Source organism: Brachyhypopomus gauderio, unplaced genomic scaffold (assembly GCF_052324685.1).
Source record: "Brachyhypopomus gauderio isolate BG-103 unplaced genomic scaffold, BGAUD_0.2 sc60, whole genome shotgun sequence".
NCBI lineage: Eukaryota > Metazoa > Chordata > Actinopteri > Gymnotiformes > Hypopomidae > Brachyhypopomus > Brachyhypopomus gauderio.
Window position 1 is genome coordinate 1552764 of NW_027506881.1, and position 19183 is coordinate 1571946.

Genomic DNA, 19183 nt, shown 5'->3' on the forward strand with positions numbered 1-19183 from the left:
TGGTGCTGGGCCTGTTTACCGCAAACCAGGGATAATGGACCAGTTTGCATATATCAGAATACTTGAACAGGTCATGTTGCCTTACGCTGAAGAGATAATACCCTTCAAATGGGTGTTTCAGCAAGACCACACCCCTAAACACACCAGTAAACGAGCAGTTCCCAGTTGAGAGGTACCAGAAGTTGGTTGACTCTATGCAACACAAATGTGATGCAGTTCTAAAAAACTGTGGTTAGTCATCTAAATTTTAGGATAGTGATTCACAGGAAATCATTAAAAAGGAGTACATATTTTGAGTTTGTAAAGACAAATGCAGACACTGCTATTTTTTTTAACAGCCCAATGTTCATTTTTTGTTATTTTCTGTAAAGTAGTTACAAATTATATACATTTCTCTTCATGTTTTGATTTGGAAAACAGTATGCAATGTTCCATATGCATGGAAATAAAGATTTTGTGCTTAACTCATGTTTTTAAATACACTATTATTTTGAACACAACTGTATCTACGTTACGTGAATACGTCTGTTACTGGCGTCACTTCAGCTGCGTGGCCAGGTGCTCAAACTGGTACTGCAAGGGGTTCAATAGCTTGAGGCATGACAGACATTAGTGAGTTAGTGCATACATTATCCAGACAAATCAGAATAAACTAGGACAACAACCAGTAAAACGGTCCTGACAAATTAAGGTGATCTTTACAAAATCTACATTTCTTTTCTTTCTCTTTCTCTTTCTCTAATGAGCAAATCTTTCTTTGTATTTTGCATAATGACCTTCAGGTTAAGAGTTACCACAAGCAGGCAATTATTATACATAGCTAGGTCAACTGAGGTCAGTTCCTACAACTACATAATGCAAACAAATAAGCAGAGGTAGGTATAGCTATCCATCCATATGCTGAGTGAATAAATAGGCTACAGATGGACAAAACTTGCTGAATGCTATATTTGTAAAAAAAAAAAAAAAACTCTTTATCAACGAAAGTGCCCCTTTGAAACTTTGGGTTTCCTGTGCCCTGAAATGAGCCACCACCTCGCACACAGCCGACCTCTCTCTTCCTTGGTCACACCAGATGTGCTACAGCAGCAGTTCAGTTCAGCGAGTGGAAGGAAGCGTCTTCAGCACAGCACGCACGGTCACAGACACAGGTAAAATATACATCAAGTAAAATCGTACTGTTTGCCCTCTAAGCCCAATGTGAAATCATTTTGTTGTGCAGTAAAATGTCTCATACAGCACCAAATTACCTCATAAACTAGTCACTCTAGCCCAAATCAATGATAGATAACGTGAGGACGACCACATACAAATAATCACGGTAAAGTTTGCAAATCTATGTGTTAAGCTGAATGTTTTCTGTTGTATAGGTTTTGTTAGGCAACATAAATTAACACATTCATTTGTGAAAGAAGAAACGGGAAGTTCCCCATTACCTGTGAAAAATTCATGTAATGACAACACGCAGTAGCCTATAACTCCTTCTCCTACTTTTTGGTCTTTTTAATGTTTTAATTGTAGGCCTATATTGATTTACTAATTCCAAAATATATGCACCAAGGCCTGCAGACAGTGGAGGATAAACAGAAGTTAACTGAAGGACTTATCTGTGAAGTCTATCTGTGAGCGTGTGTGCTGTGCTGAAGACGCTTCCTTCCACTCACTGAACTGAACTGCTGCTGCAGCGCATCTGGTGTTAAAGGAAGAGAGAGGTCGGGTGTGTGAGGTGGTGGCTCATTTCAGGGCATTGTTTTTAATCGCTCAGGTTTTCAAAAGATCATTTCAAACCGACCTCAGTAAAATGATAATAATAAAAAAAAAAACGAAGTTTCAAAAGGGCACTTTGGTTGATAAAGGGCAGAGTTGGTGGTGCTTTAGCACTACCTGATGTCTATGTGTGCACGCCACTGATAGTTAATATTGGATATGGAAGAAGAGGTCTATAATATATTGTAAACAAGAATGTGCCCACCAGTGATGCTCACAAGTCATTTTTTGCAAGTCCAAGTCAAGTCTCAGGTCTCAAGTCCAAGTCCAAATATTTGAGTGACACTGTAGTCGCAAATCACTTTATAGTTGTAATGGCTGTTATGACACTTCTGATGTATGATAGCTTAAACTAGTAAGTTGAGAAATACAATTTCAAAAAGTGCACGCACACACCCAAATGTTTTCTAGATAAATTTTGTATCTGTAATTTTCTCCAAAAAGTATTTTTCTTACAAAACTGACATTGTTCTGGATACAATATTCTCTTCTTTCAGTAGAACATCTGCTATATTTTGTTCTAAAAGATAAAGGAGGGCTGTGAAATAAAAAAATCGAAATCTTTCTAACAATCACATTTTTAAACTATATATAACTATATATAACTATATAAAATATATATGATGTCACGGTGAGGGAGCCGGGTCGCCACAGGAGGGCACGCATCCCGGCCAGCAGCCGATCCCAGCACACACCCCCGAGCACCCAACCACTCCCACAGCCACAATCACCTGAATACTGATGCACCTGTTTTCTATTACGTTGCTCTTTTTTAAGCCCGCAGGTCGTCCGGTCCAGTGCTGCACATTACCGCTACAACAGCGTCTCTGGATCCGGCGAGCATTCCACTAGCGTTACTTTTGCATCACTGTTTGTGTGTGCGCTAAGAGTATTACTTGGGCATCATTGTTTTGTAGTCATAGAGAACAAACTCTCTTCTGTTCCACCCACGTCTCCGGCTGCCTCTGTCCCGACGCCTTCGGCGTCACAGAATGTGCAGCCTGGAGCAGCCGGAGGCGAGGGAGCCTCACCTCTGGAGGTGCTGGCCCACCAAGGTATCGTCCTGGGTAAACAGCTGCAGGAGCTCCAGGAACTCCGTGCGCTGGTGACCACACTCATGTCCTGCATAAAGGCTCTGACGGTGCAGGCGTCCGTACATCCTCCGACACCACGGACACCGATTCCTCTCCCCGAACCCTACGGAGGGGACCCAGAGCGTTTCGAGGGCTTCCTGGTCCAGTGCCAGCTGTATTTTGACAGCATGCCTCCTCTCGAGGAGAAAAACAAGATCTTGTTGTTTTGTAGTCATGGAGAATAAACTCCCTTCAGTTCCACCCACGTCTCCGGCTGCCTCTGTCCCGACACCTTCGGCGTCACATATGAAAGGTCTGCATATAAAGAAAATAGCAACCAAATTAGTGATTATAAAATAAAAGTTTAAAACAGCATTCAAATTTTGCAATATGCCCTGCAGCAACAACTTTTTGTCTCCTAATGAACTGGATGAAACACAATATATTTCAACTTCAAGGTGTCTTTCAGTGTCCCATAAAAGGAAAATGTTTGAGCAACTAATGCATTACATTTTACAAAGATCAAGATTGACAGGGTACTTGCACTTAGCCTGGCTCGGTGAGGGCGCATTATGAGGCCTCCATGACTGAACACCCTCTCTACTGCTGCACTGGTGGCAAGTCAATACCAATATTGCAATATTGCTAAAAACCTTTCCGGGTGGGTTTTCAGGTGGCAAATAAAATTAGATGTGGTGGAACCAGCGTCCTGTATTTTTATACCACACACGCTGCAGTTTGCTGCTCTTCAATTTGCTACTTGTGCTACGTTTTTGTACCCAAAACTTAAGAATGGTGGAATAGAAGCGAGCATCCGCACCAGCACCACCATGCTTTCTCCAGTATTTTTGAGACAAAAGGTAACTTTGAGATTGGTCTATAATTTACACAGTCTGTAGTATCAAGACCCGTTTTTTTAAGAATAGGCTGCACCATCGCTAGCTTAAAATAGTCTGGGACACAGCCTGATCCAAGAGACAAATTGATAATTGACTGAATGTGAATGCCCACCGAGTCAAAGACCTTTTTTAAGAATTTTGCAGGGAGAATATCACCAGAAGAAGTAGACGGGTGCAGGCCATGCATAACCTTTTTTAGTTCCTCAAGAGAAATAGGAGAAAACTGCTCTAAAACTACAGGTACAGCCACCTGAGGAACCACTGTAATAGGTATAGAAGGAAGCAGAATATTACCTCTAATATCCCTGACTTTATCTACAAAAAAACTTAAAAACGTTTCACATCATGTCATGCATCACATCAGGTCTTCCCTCCCCTCCTTCCTGGACCTCTACCAGTTTGCGTATCGGTCTAATCGCTCGACTGATGATGCCATCTCCACTGCTTTACACTTAGCCCTTACACACCTGGACAGGAAGGACACCTACGTCCGAATGCTGTTCCTTGACTGCAGTTCGGCATTTAACACTATCATCCCCCAACAGCTCACTCGGCTGAGCAAATCACTGTGCAACTGGCTGCTAGACTTCCTGACCGGAAGACCACAGGCAGTGCGGGTTGGCAGAAACAGATCCAACAGCGTAACACTGAACAAAGGGGCTCCCCAAGGATGTGTGCTGAGCCCCCTTCTGTTCGCGCTGCTGACCCACTACTGCACACCAGAGCACCCCTCCAATCTCTTCATCAAGTTTGCGGATGACACAACGGTGGTGGGTCTCATCAGCGACAACGATGAGACACACTACAGGAGCGAGGTGAGCCACCTGGCCTCCTGGTGCAAACACAACAATCTCTCTCTGAACACCAACAAGACCAAGGAAATTGTTGTGGACTTCAGGAGAACTCGCACCCAGCACACTCCCCTGTTCATCAACGATACTGCGGTGGAGAGGGTGAGCAGCACCAAGTTCCTGGGTGTGTGTGTCACAGAGGACCTGAAGATCGTCGGTACCTCTCTCCCCTCCCTTCCGGACTTATTCAGCTCCCGCCTCACACGGAAAGCCCTTCGCCTGGCAGGAGACCCAACCCACCCACTACACAGCTTCTTCAGCCTGCTGCCATCAGGGAGGAGACTGTGGAGTCTCAGGACCAGTAGACTGAAGGACAGCTACATACACCAGGCTGTGAGGATGCTGAACTCTCTCCCAACTTTACCCCCCCCCCCCCCCTCCTAACCCCAGCACACACTCATACAGCATCCAGATCAACACAGTACTGATCTGTTGATACACTGGTACTGTTATTCCCTCTTAATCCCCCATCTCATCTTACCACTTCACTACCCTTGTATTGCACTATTGTCCCGTTTCGTGTCTCTTGTCACATTTATGTTTACTCTGTAGTTATTGACGTAAAATATACATGTATTATGATTTGACGGATTTTTTCCCGAAAAAAAATCAAATGGCCTTGGACCCAAAAAGACCAATTTTACTTTCATCAGTCCACAATACGTTTCTCCATTTCTCTTTGGGCCAGTTGATGTGTTCTTTGGCAAATTGTATCCGCTTCAGTACGTGTCTTTTAACAGTGGGACTTTGTGGGGACATCTTGTTAATAGATTAGCTTCACACAGGCATCTTCTAACTGTCACTGTCAAGAACAGTGATTAATCTGGTTGGTCATATAGAACTGCTAGTATTTTGAACACTACTGTATATAGGAAACTTTAGCTGGTGCTTTTTTTCTATTAATGAGAAATAGAACCATTTGGAAGAACTTGTTTCATTTATTCAAGAAGAGGTTTATTGTTGGAAAGCCTGAAGCTGATCTTATGATGGTGGTCGTGTCAATTGACCAGCTCAATGTGGTGGTTTCTTCTTTACAGCCCTGCAGACGTCGATGCTGAACTTCACTTTCCATTTGGATGCCCTGTGGACGTCGATGGTGTTGGGCTTGCTGTTTTGGAGGAGCGGTTATCCTTCGTCTTAGTGGAGACCGAAGAGTCCTGCCGAGTGCAATCAGAAAGAGGGCTGGTGAGGACAAGACAACACGGGTTTGCAGGTGCTGGAAGGTCCTGAGCCTGTAGTGCTGATCTGGGATCAGGTCTGTATGTTAATTAGGAGATGATTGACACTGACTGCTGTCTGAATTTATCTTAACTGTTATGTCTGCATCTCTCTTAAATTGTTTACATGTATATCATTATTGTGGCTTTGTGACCAGTGTGTTGACCAGTGAGAAAAAAAAAAAAAACCACTGCTAGATTTTAATAGCCAAAACAAGCAAGTGTGTGTGAGACAGAGAACCTACTCTGCCACTGGTGTCTTGCTGTGGTGTCTTGCTCTGGTCTTTCCCCGCTGGTTTCTTGGGTTTGTTGGGGGACAGAACCGTTCCTCCAGACTTTCCCTTCAACTTTGTGTCTCTCTGGAACATCAAAAGGAACATCTAGAACACTTCCACCCACTCTGAAAACATTCCTCTGTTTCCTCTGAGAAAAGCAGCAGGATGAGAAATATGTTGCCATCAAAGAGTACGAAGCAACACTTACTGTGCAGCGTCCTGTAGTGTCCCGCTTGTTATCTCCCTTGGGATGTGCGGGATCAGGACCACAGGCAGTCCCACTCTGTCTGGTCCCCCTCTCCAACTTATCCAGCTCTGTGAGAAATGGTTGAATAGCGTTACCAACGTCAGCGACTATAAAAGACGAGTTCCTTAACAATCTGTGTGTTCAAAAAAATGCAATGGCCTCCCATTACTTTCAGTTAGGGATCTGATGTCCTTTTGCAGAGCGTCAACACATTTCTCCTGCTCCACACGTGCCCTCTCTTTCTCCGCGAGGGTGAACCGCAATTCGTGAATCAGCTTGTCCTTTTCCTGAAGCACTACAGGCAAAAGATCAAACACCAGGTGAGGTTTTCCACTTATTTCACATACTAGAGCACACCGCACAAGAGCACCGGTTCAAGAGGTCTAAAGCAGAAGGCGTCTCTGCAACCGTCGGCTCCTTCTCACGGCGTTAGCACTAGTACTGCTGTACTGTGGGGTGTTTGTGTTAAAGTACTCACGCTGACACGTCTCCCAGTATTTCCGGAGAGTTTGTTGCGACCCAACCTGCTCCTGTCAACGACATGGAAAAAGCTATGAGAAAACACGCAGGAAGCCCGTGTGAAAGATCACTAGCTCAGTGAGACTTAATGAACGGCACTCACAGTCTTCAGCTGCGCAATGGTCTGTTCTTGATTCCACAAGGCGCTGAGAGCTCTGTCCCTCTCTCCCTCCGCGTCAACTCTCTTGGTTCTGTGCTCCCAGAGAGCTTCAGCCAGGGTCTGTACCTTAAGGGGGACGATGAAGTGATCCGACATGTTAGGTTTAACGCCACCCACTCTGCCTGCCACGTTGATTATTTTTAACACCATGGTTTGTTTACTAACCTCTTTCTGCAGCACGGCAATACGGGTGTTGGCCTGACGCATCTCTGATTGGAGATACGAGATGTTGTACTCCTTCTGCAGCAGATCAGCACGTAAGGTCTTGATTTGATCCTGGTCATCACACATCTGCTTCTGGAGCCTGTAACCATACAATACAAATTGCTATGCTGATACTGTGTACAGCCAACTCTTACCATGTTTTCAGTTTGGATCAGACCTATGTATTATCTGATATATAAGGCCAACTGCATGTTATTAAAAGACAAGGGAACAGTTTGAGCATTGCTGAGTAAGATCGATTAATAAGGGTCTTACTTTAAAACCTCCTCCTGGGCCTGTTCCCTCAGGGCAGTGCATCTGTCTTGCCTCAGCTCCTCAAGGACTTTCTCCATCTCCTTTCTGGTGCGGCTCAGCTCTGTCTCCAGGGCCTCGATCTTCCGGCTCTTCTCATGTAAAGTTGTCATGATTGCTTTGATGTTCTTCTGCTGGAGCTCCCCCACCTCCAGCTTCAAGGAGCTGATGGTCCTGGACTGCTGGGTACGCTCTTCTTCACCATCCCTGAGAAGAGCTTTGGCTTTCTGAAGTTCCTCAGAAAGATCAATCACTGTGCTTGTCTGGATACTTAAATCAGTCTCCAGTGCTTGGAGCTTGGTGCTCATGTAATCGGTGACCTGCTGGAACTCGACGAGCTTACTGGACAAAGCCTGATTCTCAGCAGTGAGACGGGTGGCTGCTGCCCTCTCTGTCTCCACCGTGGAGACGGTGTTTCTGTACACCAGGTCCTGCTGCATCAGATCATTGGCAAGTTCCTTCACCTTCTCCTTTAGTGAATGCTGCTCGTGCTGCATCTGGTCCAGAAGCTCGTCTTTCTTTTTCAAAGTCTGCACAAGCCGCTGGATTTCCTGGTCTTTCACCTCCTCCTTGCCATTGTTGACCAAACACTTGCATTTTTTTCTATAATGCAATATTTCCTCTTTAACACCATCAACAAAGGACCTCTGAAGAAAAACACAGTATCAAAATAGTCAGGGCAGGTTTACCTCTTTTGTAACGCTTACAATGTCACTATTTTCTGTACTCTGATATCCTACTGTGTATTGTCACACATTACTATGTCTTTGTCACGTTCATCAGAGTTAAAATCACTTACGTATTCAGACGCTGTCTCAATACTTTGCTCTAAAGAATTCTCCAACTTGAAGATCTTTTCATCTTTTTCCTGGCAAGTCATCATGAGCTCCTTATATTTCGCCACCTGATGCTGATAAATCTATGAGGAAAATCATTAATAAACACATAGAAATGCTATTATAATATGTAATGACACATAATGACACATATGTAATGACACATTATACTGTGCACAAGACCAACCTTGTGGGCTTCCAGTAGCTGGTCGCATGTTTTCTTGAGCAACGCTTCCATTTCTGAAACGAGGTCAACACATCAGTCAGACAGGCAAAACACCAACGCGCTTCAAAGTTCACCAGAGCGAGAAAACTTTTTGGTACCAAGAGCTTCTGGCGTTTGAGAAGCTCCTCCACTATTTTGACAGCCAGCTAATAATCCATGAACCATTTGAATAGTTAAATAGTGCTTTCTTTGTGTTTTACAGTAATCTGACAACTGACTTATTGGTAGGGCCATATGTTTAGGGCCACTAAATGCATAGTAAACATGTCTTATCTAAGAAAATAATAATAACAACCATTAAATAACCTTTCATCTGTTAACCTTTCTCCCAAGAGCCGCATGAAACCAAGCAAAGAGCTGCAGGTTGGCCACTCCTGACCTAAACGTTTGCTACCATCGCCTCAATGTGTATTAATGCACATTTAGTTAGTAAATGTACAACAGTCCCAAAGGTTTAAGAGTTGGTTGCACATTAGTAATAAGGCACGTCAAAAATCACTAAATATCGATACTCTTTCCAAAAACAAATGTTGAATCTACAGCTACTTTAAAAACCGCATTTAAAACCATCATTATACAACAGTTAGTTCCTCACAATCTGAGGTGGATGTTTGTGAGAACTGCGCGGAGCGTTGCCAGGCAACGGCATGTAAACACAAAACACAAAACGGCTCTTTGCTTGGATTCACGCGGCTCTTGGGAGAAAGGTTAACAGATGAAATTGTTATTAATGGTCTGTTATTATTATTTTATATACAACCTGCTAAAATTAATCAAATGGATGTTGTTAACATAACGTTTGAGCTGCAGCCAGTTTGGACAGACTCAGAAAAAGACTCCACACTACGACCGAATCACAGCCGGTTATTGGCGATAACACACTCCCTCTCGTCTTCTATCGCTTAATTAAAGTCAAAGGACCGTCAGAAACCCTTAGCGCTAAAAGTCCAAAGACACACACATACCTCTGCAGCAATCTGCGTGGCTGAAGCCTAAATGCTGTGGTGAATAAATATTGTTAAAGTGTTCAACTCCGAGTACTGCTTTCCTCCGACTGTACCCCGCTAATCGCGCGCGCGCCACTTTATATACAGTTGCTGTGTGACGTCATGGAAATTCCCCTTACACCGTTTAATCAACCAATCATATTTCGAATTAGAATGGCGGGGGCGTGGTCCAATGGTCTCGGGATATTCTCGCTGGTCAGAGTTGCCAGGTTCGCGGTTTTCACGCCAAATTGGGCTTGTTTGGAAATCTAGTCACGGGTGAAAATTCAGCGGAGGCGGGGCGCGTTTTCTTGGGTTACTATTTAGTTGATAAACACTAATGTTACAATATTATTAATGACTTTAATATAAATCGCAATACTGATAATAAATCCCTCATAAACAAAATACTAACTTTGGGCTAGTTTGAGCTTCTGAAGGGTGGGTTTTAGACTGACTTTGTGCTGGATAATTTTGTAAGACCTGGCAACCCTGTCGCTGGTCCGCGTGCGACCGTTCTACGTCTCGTGAGCTTTTAGCTTGTGCGCTAGCTAGTTAGCAGCTGCTAGCAGAGCTACCGTGATGTTTCACAAGAGGAAAGGATGTAATCGCAGGATAACAACACCATTTTCAAGACGGCCATTCAACGAAAAAGTGGATATTGTGAGAAAAGGCCGAGCAACAGCTCATCTTGAGATTGTAACACAAGACGGTAAAGGGTACGTTAATGACAACAGTGTTATGGAGGTGTTTTTAATACTACACTCATGTTTTCATGTGTGTGTGTGTCTAGTGGAGGCCCATGGCCAGTAAGTACACTTCACCAACATGTGTGTGTGGAAATACGTTTAAACTGAATGCATTGTGAGATAGATAACCAGTGTAACGTAGCAGACATACTACAGTGAGCACACCGGTTTGTTTTGGTTTGCCAAACAAAAAGGATGTTTTGAGTTTCAGGATAAAGTTATCAAGATATAATAAGTGAATATAATCAAGATTGGACATGATTAAGCATGAACCAGAGCGTCTGTGTGATGGTGGATGGCTATGGGCCTAAGTCTAGCAATATAGCAGCGGTAGAAGAAGATCGTGGCACCATGAAGTCTGGAAACGATGGACTTAGGACCAGGGACTAGAACTACAGTTTTGTACAACAAAGTTTTGGATATATAAGAAAAATAAATGAGATGAAATGAAATGTATCAATAGATTTCCAGTAACCAGGATTAAGAGAGGATTTCAAGAATATAACAGATGGCACACAGAGATGCAGCTGGTCAGAATGCTCTCTATGGTGCTTCTGTAGAATGTGATATAGATATACATATAGATAATTAAATGGAAATGGCCAAGAACTGAACCCTGTTGATTAACATTAACATTGTGAGATTTATGAACAGGAAGTGAACAAGTGAACAGGACGTGTGCAGTGTTTCTAATGACTGAGTAAGACTCATGCCAGTCTCGGGGAAAAGGAGGAATTTAATGAATAATGCCAGGTTCACACTACACGACTTTTCAGTCGTCAGGTTTTTGTACCGTTCGCACTACATGACTGGTTGTGCTGTAATCGCGAGTCTTTCAGTTGTTGTGGCTTTCACACTACATGACTGATCGGTGACATGGGCTCACGAATTAAACGACTGGGGAATCGCCGACTCATCTGGCTGCCCTCCAAAAACACGAGAACAGTCGCCGACTGGGCTAGATATTAAACATGCTAGATATTAAACATGCTAGATATTAAACATGCTAGATATTTGCCGGGCGTCTGCGATGAGTCGGCGACCACTCTGCGACCACTCGGCGAGCGTCTTTCAGCATGTCACTACAACACGACTGAGCGAGCGCCGAGTGATCGCCGATTTGCCTCCAACCACAGTTTCTGTCGGCGATCTACAAAAAACAGTCGGCGACTGAAAAACCAGCCTAAAATCGTGTAGTGTGAACGTGGCTTAAGGTGCACAACACAAAACCCGAGACATGATCCAAAGTAAGGAAACAATCACCAGCAGTCAATTGGTACAAAGACAAGCTATATATAGATGGACAAATGGCCCTCAGGTGCTGGGGATTATAATGGGCCCCACCCACCTGAGGCAGGAACACAACGCAACAGCAACAGAGCAACATGTGTGTGTTGTAGTGCATGGGGAGGAGTTGTTCTCGTCTCTGCAGGTTGTCTAGCTGCATCTAGCTGCACTCTCAATTTTCTCTCAGTCTTTAACACTCAGTTCAGAGTAGTAGTGATGGGCAAATGAAGCCTCTTGAAGCAATGAAGCTTTCCAACCCTTTGCTTTGCAAAAAGGTTCATTACTCGAGGCTTCATTCATCACTCACTAGTGACATCTGCTGGTGAAACTGTAACAGCCTCGTCATTCAGTTGGATCATACTTTCAACAATTTGTAAATGCAATATTGTCACAGTTTCCATCAAACTCATGTATAGTAACAGGAGAACCATTTAAATCATAATTAATTGTCATGTTTTAATTATTAAAATGATTTGTAGCCAATCTAATCCTTGACCATTAGTGGTTGTGTTGGGTTTTCTTGTATGTCATGAACGTATTTGACAATGAAGATATGTTGTACTTTACTATATTGGGAATTGAGTGGTTGTTGAGGCAGACTGAATATTTTGAGTTAGAAACTGATTAAAAAAAAAAACAAAATGTGTTTTAAATAATTGCTTCTTGGGGGTTCTAGATCTGGTTTGGTAGTCATGGCCTGGTGGTTAGGGAAGGGAAGTGGTTAGGGAACTGGTCTTGTAACCGGAGGGTCGTGGGTTCGATTCCCAGACCTGAGGCCATGACTGAGGTGCCCCTTAACCCTCAATTGTTCACTTATATAAAAATGAGATAAAATGTAAGTCGCTCTGGATAAGGGCGTCTGCCAAATGTAAAATGTTTTTAACATTACAAATAAGGTTTGCCTCTTCCAATGGTTTTTAGTCTGTTTTTGATGTGTGAATCTGATGTACATCCTGATCAAACAAAAAGAATTTAGAACGTTCCAGATTTTAAATTTAACCACCTTCTACAACACGAAGCAACAGGGTTCATAGCGCTTTTATTTTGAAAAACGATACGCAAAATGAAGCAATGACGTGGCCGATGTAATGCGAGGCCTCGTTTGTTGCTGATCACGTGATTTTGCTCAATCTAACACAAGCTCCGAAGCGGGGCTTCACCGGACACGCCCCTTTTTACTCGGTACACGCTTCGAAGCGTAGCTTCAGATGTCCCATCACTACAGAGTAGTTCAAAGTATCTTTAATGGTATGAAATGAAGTGTCAAAGCACCACAAAAATGTTAAGAGCATGAGAGATAACTAAAGTTAAGGTTAACTAAAGTTAAGGATTTGGCAAATATGCAAAAGGCTTTGTATACATATGCTTTATATATGTGCTTATAAATACACACTTAAAAATAGTGTTTGTCTCTCCTTCACATACACACAAATAATTGCTATTACCCTCTTCCTATCTCTGAAACATCCATATTATCAGTGTATTTATCAGATCACATACACATGAATCACATACACACACTCCCTTCTCTCTCACTCTCTATTTATACACACACACATGCACACACACATCGTAGCATCCCTCTCTAATACACACACACACAACATATGTGTTTGGGGTGATTAGACTGGTGCAGCTTCATTTCTGAGTGTGTGTATTCTGAAATGTGAAAGACCTTGTGTGTGAGATGCGTTTGTTATGTGCAGCTGTAAGTGTGTTTTTATCTCCTTCTGTCTACAGGCCATCTGACTGCAATATTTCAGAGGAAGACTGCGCTGCTCTGTCCTCAGCTCTGGAGTCAAACCCTTCATCACACTTGAGAGAGCTGAACCTGGACCTCAATAAATTCAGGAAATTCAGGAAGGAAGCAGTGTTCTGCTGGAGGATCATGTTATAGAAAATGCTGAAACTCTACTTTCCTACTTTTTTAACATGGCGTACGACCAAATGAGGAAGTTTAAGGTCACCCTCTGGGTCAAGGACACTAGACAGGGAGAAGGTGGGAATGTAGACATGTTCCAGTGAGAAGACCTGTGCCCGACAAGAGCACGTTTCCCTAAGAGTGCAGAATTTATTCTTATATTCTTATATTTGGTACTTACATGTATATATATAATTAAAAAATTAATCAGAAGCTTTGTGATTAATTAATCGAAATTAATCGCATTTTAATTGCATTTCAGTATTTAACAACTGGAAGGCACTTGGAATGTGGCAGAAAGAAGCAGGTAAGAGAATCATGCAGGCAGGTCCGTCTCAACCATCTCAGTGCTTGAAGTTGCAGGCTGATCCAGACCTGGAAGTTGTGCCCTCGAGACCCCGAGCCAACCCAACACCGAGGAGACAACACCACGAACCGCCATCAACACCACAAGAGCAGCATCGGGACCAGAAAACTTCAGCCCAGAAAACTGACTCACAAGCTGAACAGAGGACAGCAGCGCAGGCACTACTGCTGGTGGTGCCATCATCATCATCATCATCATCATCACTAACCCAGCTGCTGGTGCTGCAATCATCATCATCACCAGCACCAGCCCAGAAGATTACAGCGGTTACGACACAGAGAATGAGCAGGAAACAGGAGAAGAGCAAGCACGTGGGCTCACACGGTCGGGGGGGTCAAGTTTCAAAACGCAGGCCTCATTAGAAAGAAAACACAGAAAAAGGAGAGACAAGAGAACCACCAGATGCCAAAGGTAGAGGTGACAGACCATGAAGGACTGATGGTGGTCCACCCCCCATGGACTGTGTCCAACATCAAAGAAGTCATGTGACAGATGCACAACCCTAGAGACGTGGGCGGAGAGAAGTTCGCCAGGCAGGTCCACCGGTTATGTCAAGAATTCAAACGTAACACCAGCGAGTTGAGAAGACTGCTGATGATGAAATGCTTTGTAATGTAACTATAGTAAAGTGTAACTAGTGTACCCATATATGTGCAAGTGTACTAGGAAATTTGCCATGAGATTTAGTTATTTGATACATGGTTGTGTTTCTCTCTCTTTCTCTCTCTCTCTCTCTCTCTCTCTCTGCAGCTGGTCTCTCATTGAAGACATGGACATGAACGTGGTGCGGCTGTGTGAGCTGGAGCGTGAGGATGGAGACAGAGTCCAACTCAGTCCCCGCGTGTCCAACCTTATATATGACAAGAGTATGACGCTCCACCATGTTACTACACAAACATACTTCAGATCTCAGATATCAGCTTTAAAATATTAAAATGCTGTGTGTGTGTGTGTGTGTGTGTGTGTGTGTGTGTGTGTGTGTGTGTGTGTGTGTGTGTGTGTGTGTGTGTGTGTGTGTGTGTGTGTGTGTGTGTGTGTGTGTGTGTAGTAGCTGAAACTGAAGAAACTGAAGATCAGCGGGCTAAATGTTGTTCAAGGTCCCTGTACAGGAAAGACTGAGGTCTATGTGCTCTGTGATAAGGTGTAAAAAGGTGAGGTCAACTTCCACACTAGGAAACAACCGTAGCACCAACACACAATGTCTCCACCAGCAACACCCTGCACAGCTAAGACATGGGGACTCCAGAAAACCCAGAAACACCTCTTTGTCTCACTAATGAAGTTACAATAATGACGTTCTTGTTCTAATTAATAATTACAGACATATATCGAAGCTTAGGGAAGTTATACTTAAGTTGTGTCTCAACAACGTCCTTGTCACACACACACACACACACACACACACACACACACACACACACACAGTTTCAACCCAACCCTGATTGTTAGGGTGTTTTTTAATTTACTGTGTTCTTTTCCACACCAGGGTGCTCTGCAGCCTGAGAACATTCCTCCTGTCCCCCTGTGTGGATGCCCTCAGCAGCTGCACCTGCACAGGTGAAATGAAGGTGCTGCACCTGCTCATCAACCTGATATCGTCTGACATCCAGCATTACACACACTGGCATATATTAGTTCTTCCTAAACATCTTTAAATAGAAGCATTTTAAATGTGTGCATGTGTCTTAACAATGTCCTTGTCTCTCTCACACACACACACACACACACACACATACACACACACAGAGAGTTCTGTACAACACACATTACATTTAGTTTCAGTAATCACACCAAGTTCCAGTTGAGATTGTTAGTGGCTCCTGTCAGCTGATTCAGTAAAATCCACCACATAAATATTGAGTAGAGAGACCATCACACTCACACAGGAGAGACTCTAACTTGACATACTATTGACACAGGGGGGCAATAGAATTCACTGCTCTTCTGAAAATAAATGTGACAAAAATATGACCAAGGTCCCTGGAGGGATTATTGAAGTGACTCTTACAGTCAGATGTTCATTTACATGTAAAATGCCATGTAATACTGGATCTCCACAACCAGTTAAATAGACTTTAAAGTACTCCTGTTCTTCATCTTAATTTGTATTCTCCTTCATCTAAGGAATCAAACGCCTCAGGGTTTCAAGCTCCCCTATCTTCATCACCATTGTCTACAATCTGAAACACTTAGCCTATGTTAACTTTAGACACATTTGCTTTCTGTGATTTAAAGACTTGACCAACTGGTTATTTGGTTTAGAAGTGGTTTGTAGGCCAGAATATTTATGTTCATTCTGTTTTAGTTTATTTCAAATCTTGGTTGCCTAATTGTCATGCAGATATAACAAAGTTGGTGGATTCACCTTTTCAGTAAGGCTAGTGAAATGCTAAATTATGCCATAACTCTTGCAAATATAAATATACTGTAGAAAATCTATTTATTACATAGTGGAAAGTGTTGAGAACAAAATAGCATAAAAAATGATCAATGTAAATCAAAATTATTATCCCATGGAGGTCTGCATTTGGAATCATACTCAAAATCCAAGTGGAAAATCAAATGACAGGCTGATCAAACTTTAGTTGAAATTCTTCAAGACAAGTTCAAATGAGGCTCAGTAGCAAAAACTCAGAATATGAACCAGGGGGCAGTAAAGAGTAATTAACATAAATGTCTGTGCCACTTTGGTTGATAAATTTGATACAGTGAGGATGAGATGTTCAAAAGATGTTCAAATTAAACTTGAAGCTGGATTTTTGAGAGACACCTATATCAGAGTCATACAGTGTGGCGACATCACCTCCGCTACCATTTAGACGGGGGTTATGAACATATCTATAGCCAGAGGGAGACGCTTCGTTTAGGGCCATATAGTCGCCTGGCCGAGTCCAAGTTTCCGTCAAGCAAAACATGTAATGCTTTAGATGACAGGGATCTAATATTTAGCAGATTTAAATGATTCTCAGCGGCAGCTTAATTGAATTTAAGGGCCGGGGCACATACTGACTAGCTCATTTTGTATGTGTTTCATGCGCATTTTACGCATATTTTTTCGTGCTAAAGAATAAACAATGTGTTAGCAGTACGTATAGTGCAATGGCAAATTCACTGAATCCCACTAAAGAGTAAACTAAATCAAATCAAAGTTTATTTGTATAGCGCTTTTCACAACACATGTTGTCACAAAGCGCTTTACAGGATTTACAAGGTTAACAATACTATGGATCTAGAACCCTAATGAGCAAGCCAAAGGCGACAGTGGCGAGGAAAAACTCCCTATGATGGTGAATAGGAAGAAACCTCGGGAGAAACCAAAATATATTTGGAATCACACTTGCTGCAAACTTCTTTTTATAAAACTTATATTTGTTGTAATGAAACATACTTGCACATTGTGTTAGAATTTGCGTATATGTGCGATATTTATATACATGTGTTATCTGTGTAATTCTTATTCTTAAGAGTCCTAGACTTCTTGATGGTCAGTAATGGTAGTCCAGGGCTGTGGTGATACAACCCTAGCAGGGGGTAATTCGGGGTGGTAAGAGGGGCCAGGGCAGTGGGTTGATCCTTCATCCATTTAATCTTCCCCCTGCTGTTACCTCATTATTCATTATTATTTATTAGCTATTATTGGAACTAATAAGAAGCCAGCAACCTGTGATGTTAGTGGACGTGGGGGTTCATAATTGGAAATAAGTTCTTGGAGGTAATCAGGAGCAATGGGGTCTCTGAATATGGGGTCATGGCGAGGGTCCTGCCTCAAGAGCATGGTGGTAAATATAGGCGTGTTGCATATCTTTCAAAATCTCTTGATTGTTTTTACAGGACATGCCTGCCTGCTTGAGGCCATTCCTGCCCCCGACAGTAGGATAGCTCTCCCCAAGTCTTGCCTACCATTTCGTGTGCGACATGTTCATGGCATTTCATATGGCACCCAAAGGGGGGTCATTAATGATTTGTGATTAACTTTGTAGAAGCTTCACCTGTAAAACTGTTACTTTTAGACTCGTGCTTCATCTGTGCAAGATGCAACCCTAACAAAACAAACAAACAAAAAAACTGGCCATACCTGAGAATGTTTGGACAAGTATTTACACCACATGGGTTAAAAAGTCTTCTGGTGTTTCATTTTTCAGATTAAGGTCACTCATGTTGTTCTTTTTAGGAGACCTGGACGTGTTAGTCGGCGAATGCACCTCTCTCCTCATATAAAAACATTATGTTAACATGTCTTATTCTTTGCCTCTGCCTGCAGATAAACCTAATCCTGATGTCTCAGGGATCCTCATGCCTGTGCTATTTTCTAGCTCCACCCTTTTAGCTGTGCTGCCATAGCTAGATCTGCTGGAGCCTTGCACACTATAGTCCATTAATTTACACTTCTCTGTACTAAGACATGTCTAATGATCTTATCTCTCCTCTTGCTGAGGTAAATCTACTCCTGACGTCATGCTGCTACTGAGTCTCAACCTGTTCCAGCTGTTATGGTCCCCCTGCTTCACCCCAACTCCACTGCGCTGGACAGATGTTCCTGTTCCAGATGTGTTTCAGACATACATACACCCAGCAAATCCTTAATCAGAACACATTGACATGTTCATTCCCTTACCTGTGTGTCTGCACCTCAGTTAGAATCTCTCTCCCTGGATTTTCCATTCCCCTACACCCAGTCTACTGTACCTACTCTCCTGATAAGGCAGTGGTTCTCAATTATTTTCTGTCATGCCCCCCCTAGGGAACATAAAAATGTTCACGACCCCCCATGAATTGAAACACTATTGAGAACCTGATAATAATGAACTATTTATCATTTGAGACAGTATTTCCTGAAGGGACAGAGGAGAGGGCAACTAAGGTGCAGAGCCCTTTTTACTGGGACGCTGCTGAGATCCACTTGGGTTAGGTAGACTTCTAGGCAACTAGCACCAGTGCACTGGAGAGTTTGTACCATATATACTTTGGCTATTTTGTACTCATTTATATTTCATATAAATTGATCTAAAAGAACTTTTGGTGTTAAGACTTTGCTTGGGTAACTCAGTCAAAACCAATCGGTTCATCGGGGCAGTGTTGGGGCCTATCTGGGTCAAGAAAAAATATCCCAACAATATACACCTGTGTTTTGGGCTCCTGAGTTAGATTCCTTCTGCAATATAAGATACATTATATTTATAACACCCAGTTAGATTTTTTTTCCCAACGCAAAGTTCAGTGACCATGTTATCAGTGCATTTTTCCATCAAGAGATGTGCTACACTGTGACGTTCGGGCTGTCACGAGA

At 42.8% G+C, this 19183-nt stretch overlaps 1 protein-coding gene and 1 long non-coding RNA gene across 3 annotated transcripts; one reads left to right on the top strand and one right to left on the bottom strand.

The window, feature by feature from the left end:
- Positions 1–5548: 5548 nt before the first annotated feature.
- On the bottom strand, positions 5549–9192 carry LOC143489271 (uncharacterized). The gene is made up of 10 exons (XM_076988166.1): positions 8893–9192; positions 8548–8600; positions 8324–8443; positions 7489–8171; positions 7174–7312; positions 6952–7074; positions 6808–6859; positions 6291–6624; positions 6053–6166; positions 5549–5747 (listed from the first exon to the last, which is right to left on the bottom strand). Exons 1-8 carry the CDS (start codon positions 8897–8899, stop codon positions 6455–6457), a joined length of 1347 nt encoding a protein of 448 aa, XP_076844281.1. The 5' UTR covers positions 8900–9192; the 3' UTR covers positions 5549–5747; positions 6053–6166; positions 6291–6454.
- Positions 9193–9870: 678 nt separating this feature from the next.
- Positions 9871–18872, top strand: LOC143489272 (uncharacterized). 2 transcript variants are annotated; one of them, XR_013124629.1, is made up of 6 exons: positions 9871–10291; positions 13349–13702; positions 13792–14429; positions 14647–14762; positions 14945–15047; positions 15383–18872. It is a non-coding gene; the product is annotated as an uncharacterized LOC143489272 (long non-coding RNA). The 2 variants fall into 2 exon arrangements; XR_013124630.1 differs by having other exon boundaries at positions 13372–13702.
- The last annotated feature ends 311 nt before the right edge of the window (positions 18873–19183 follow it).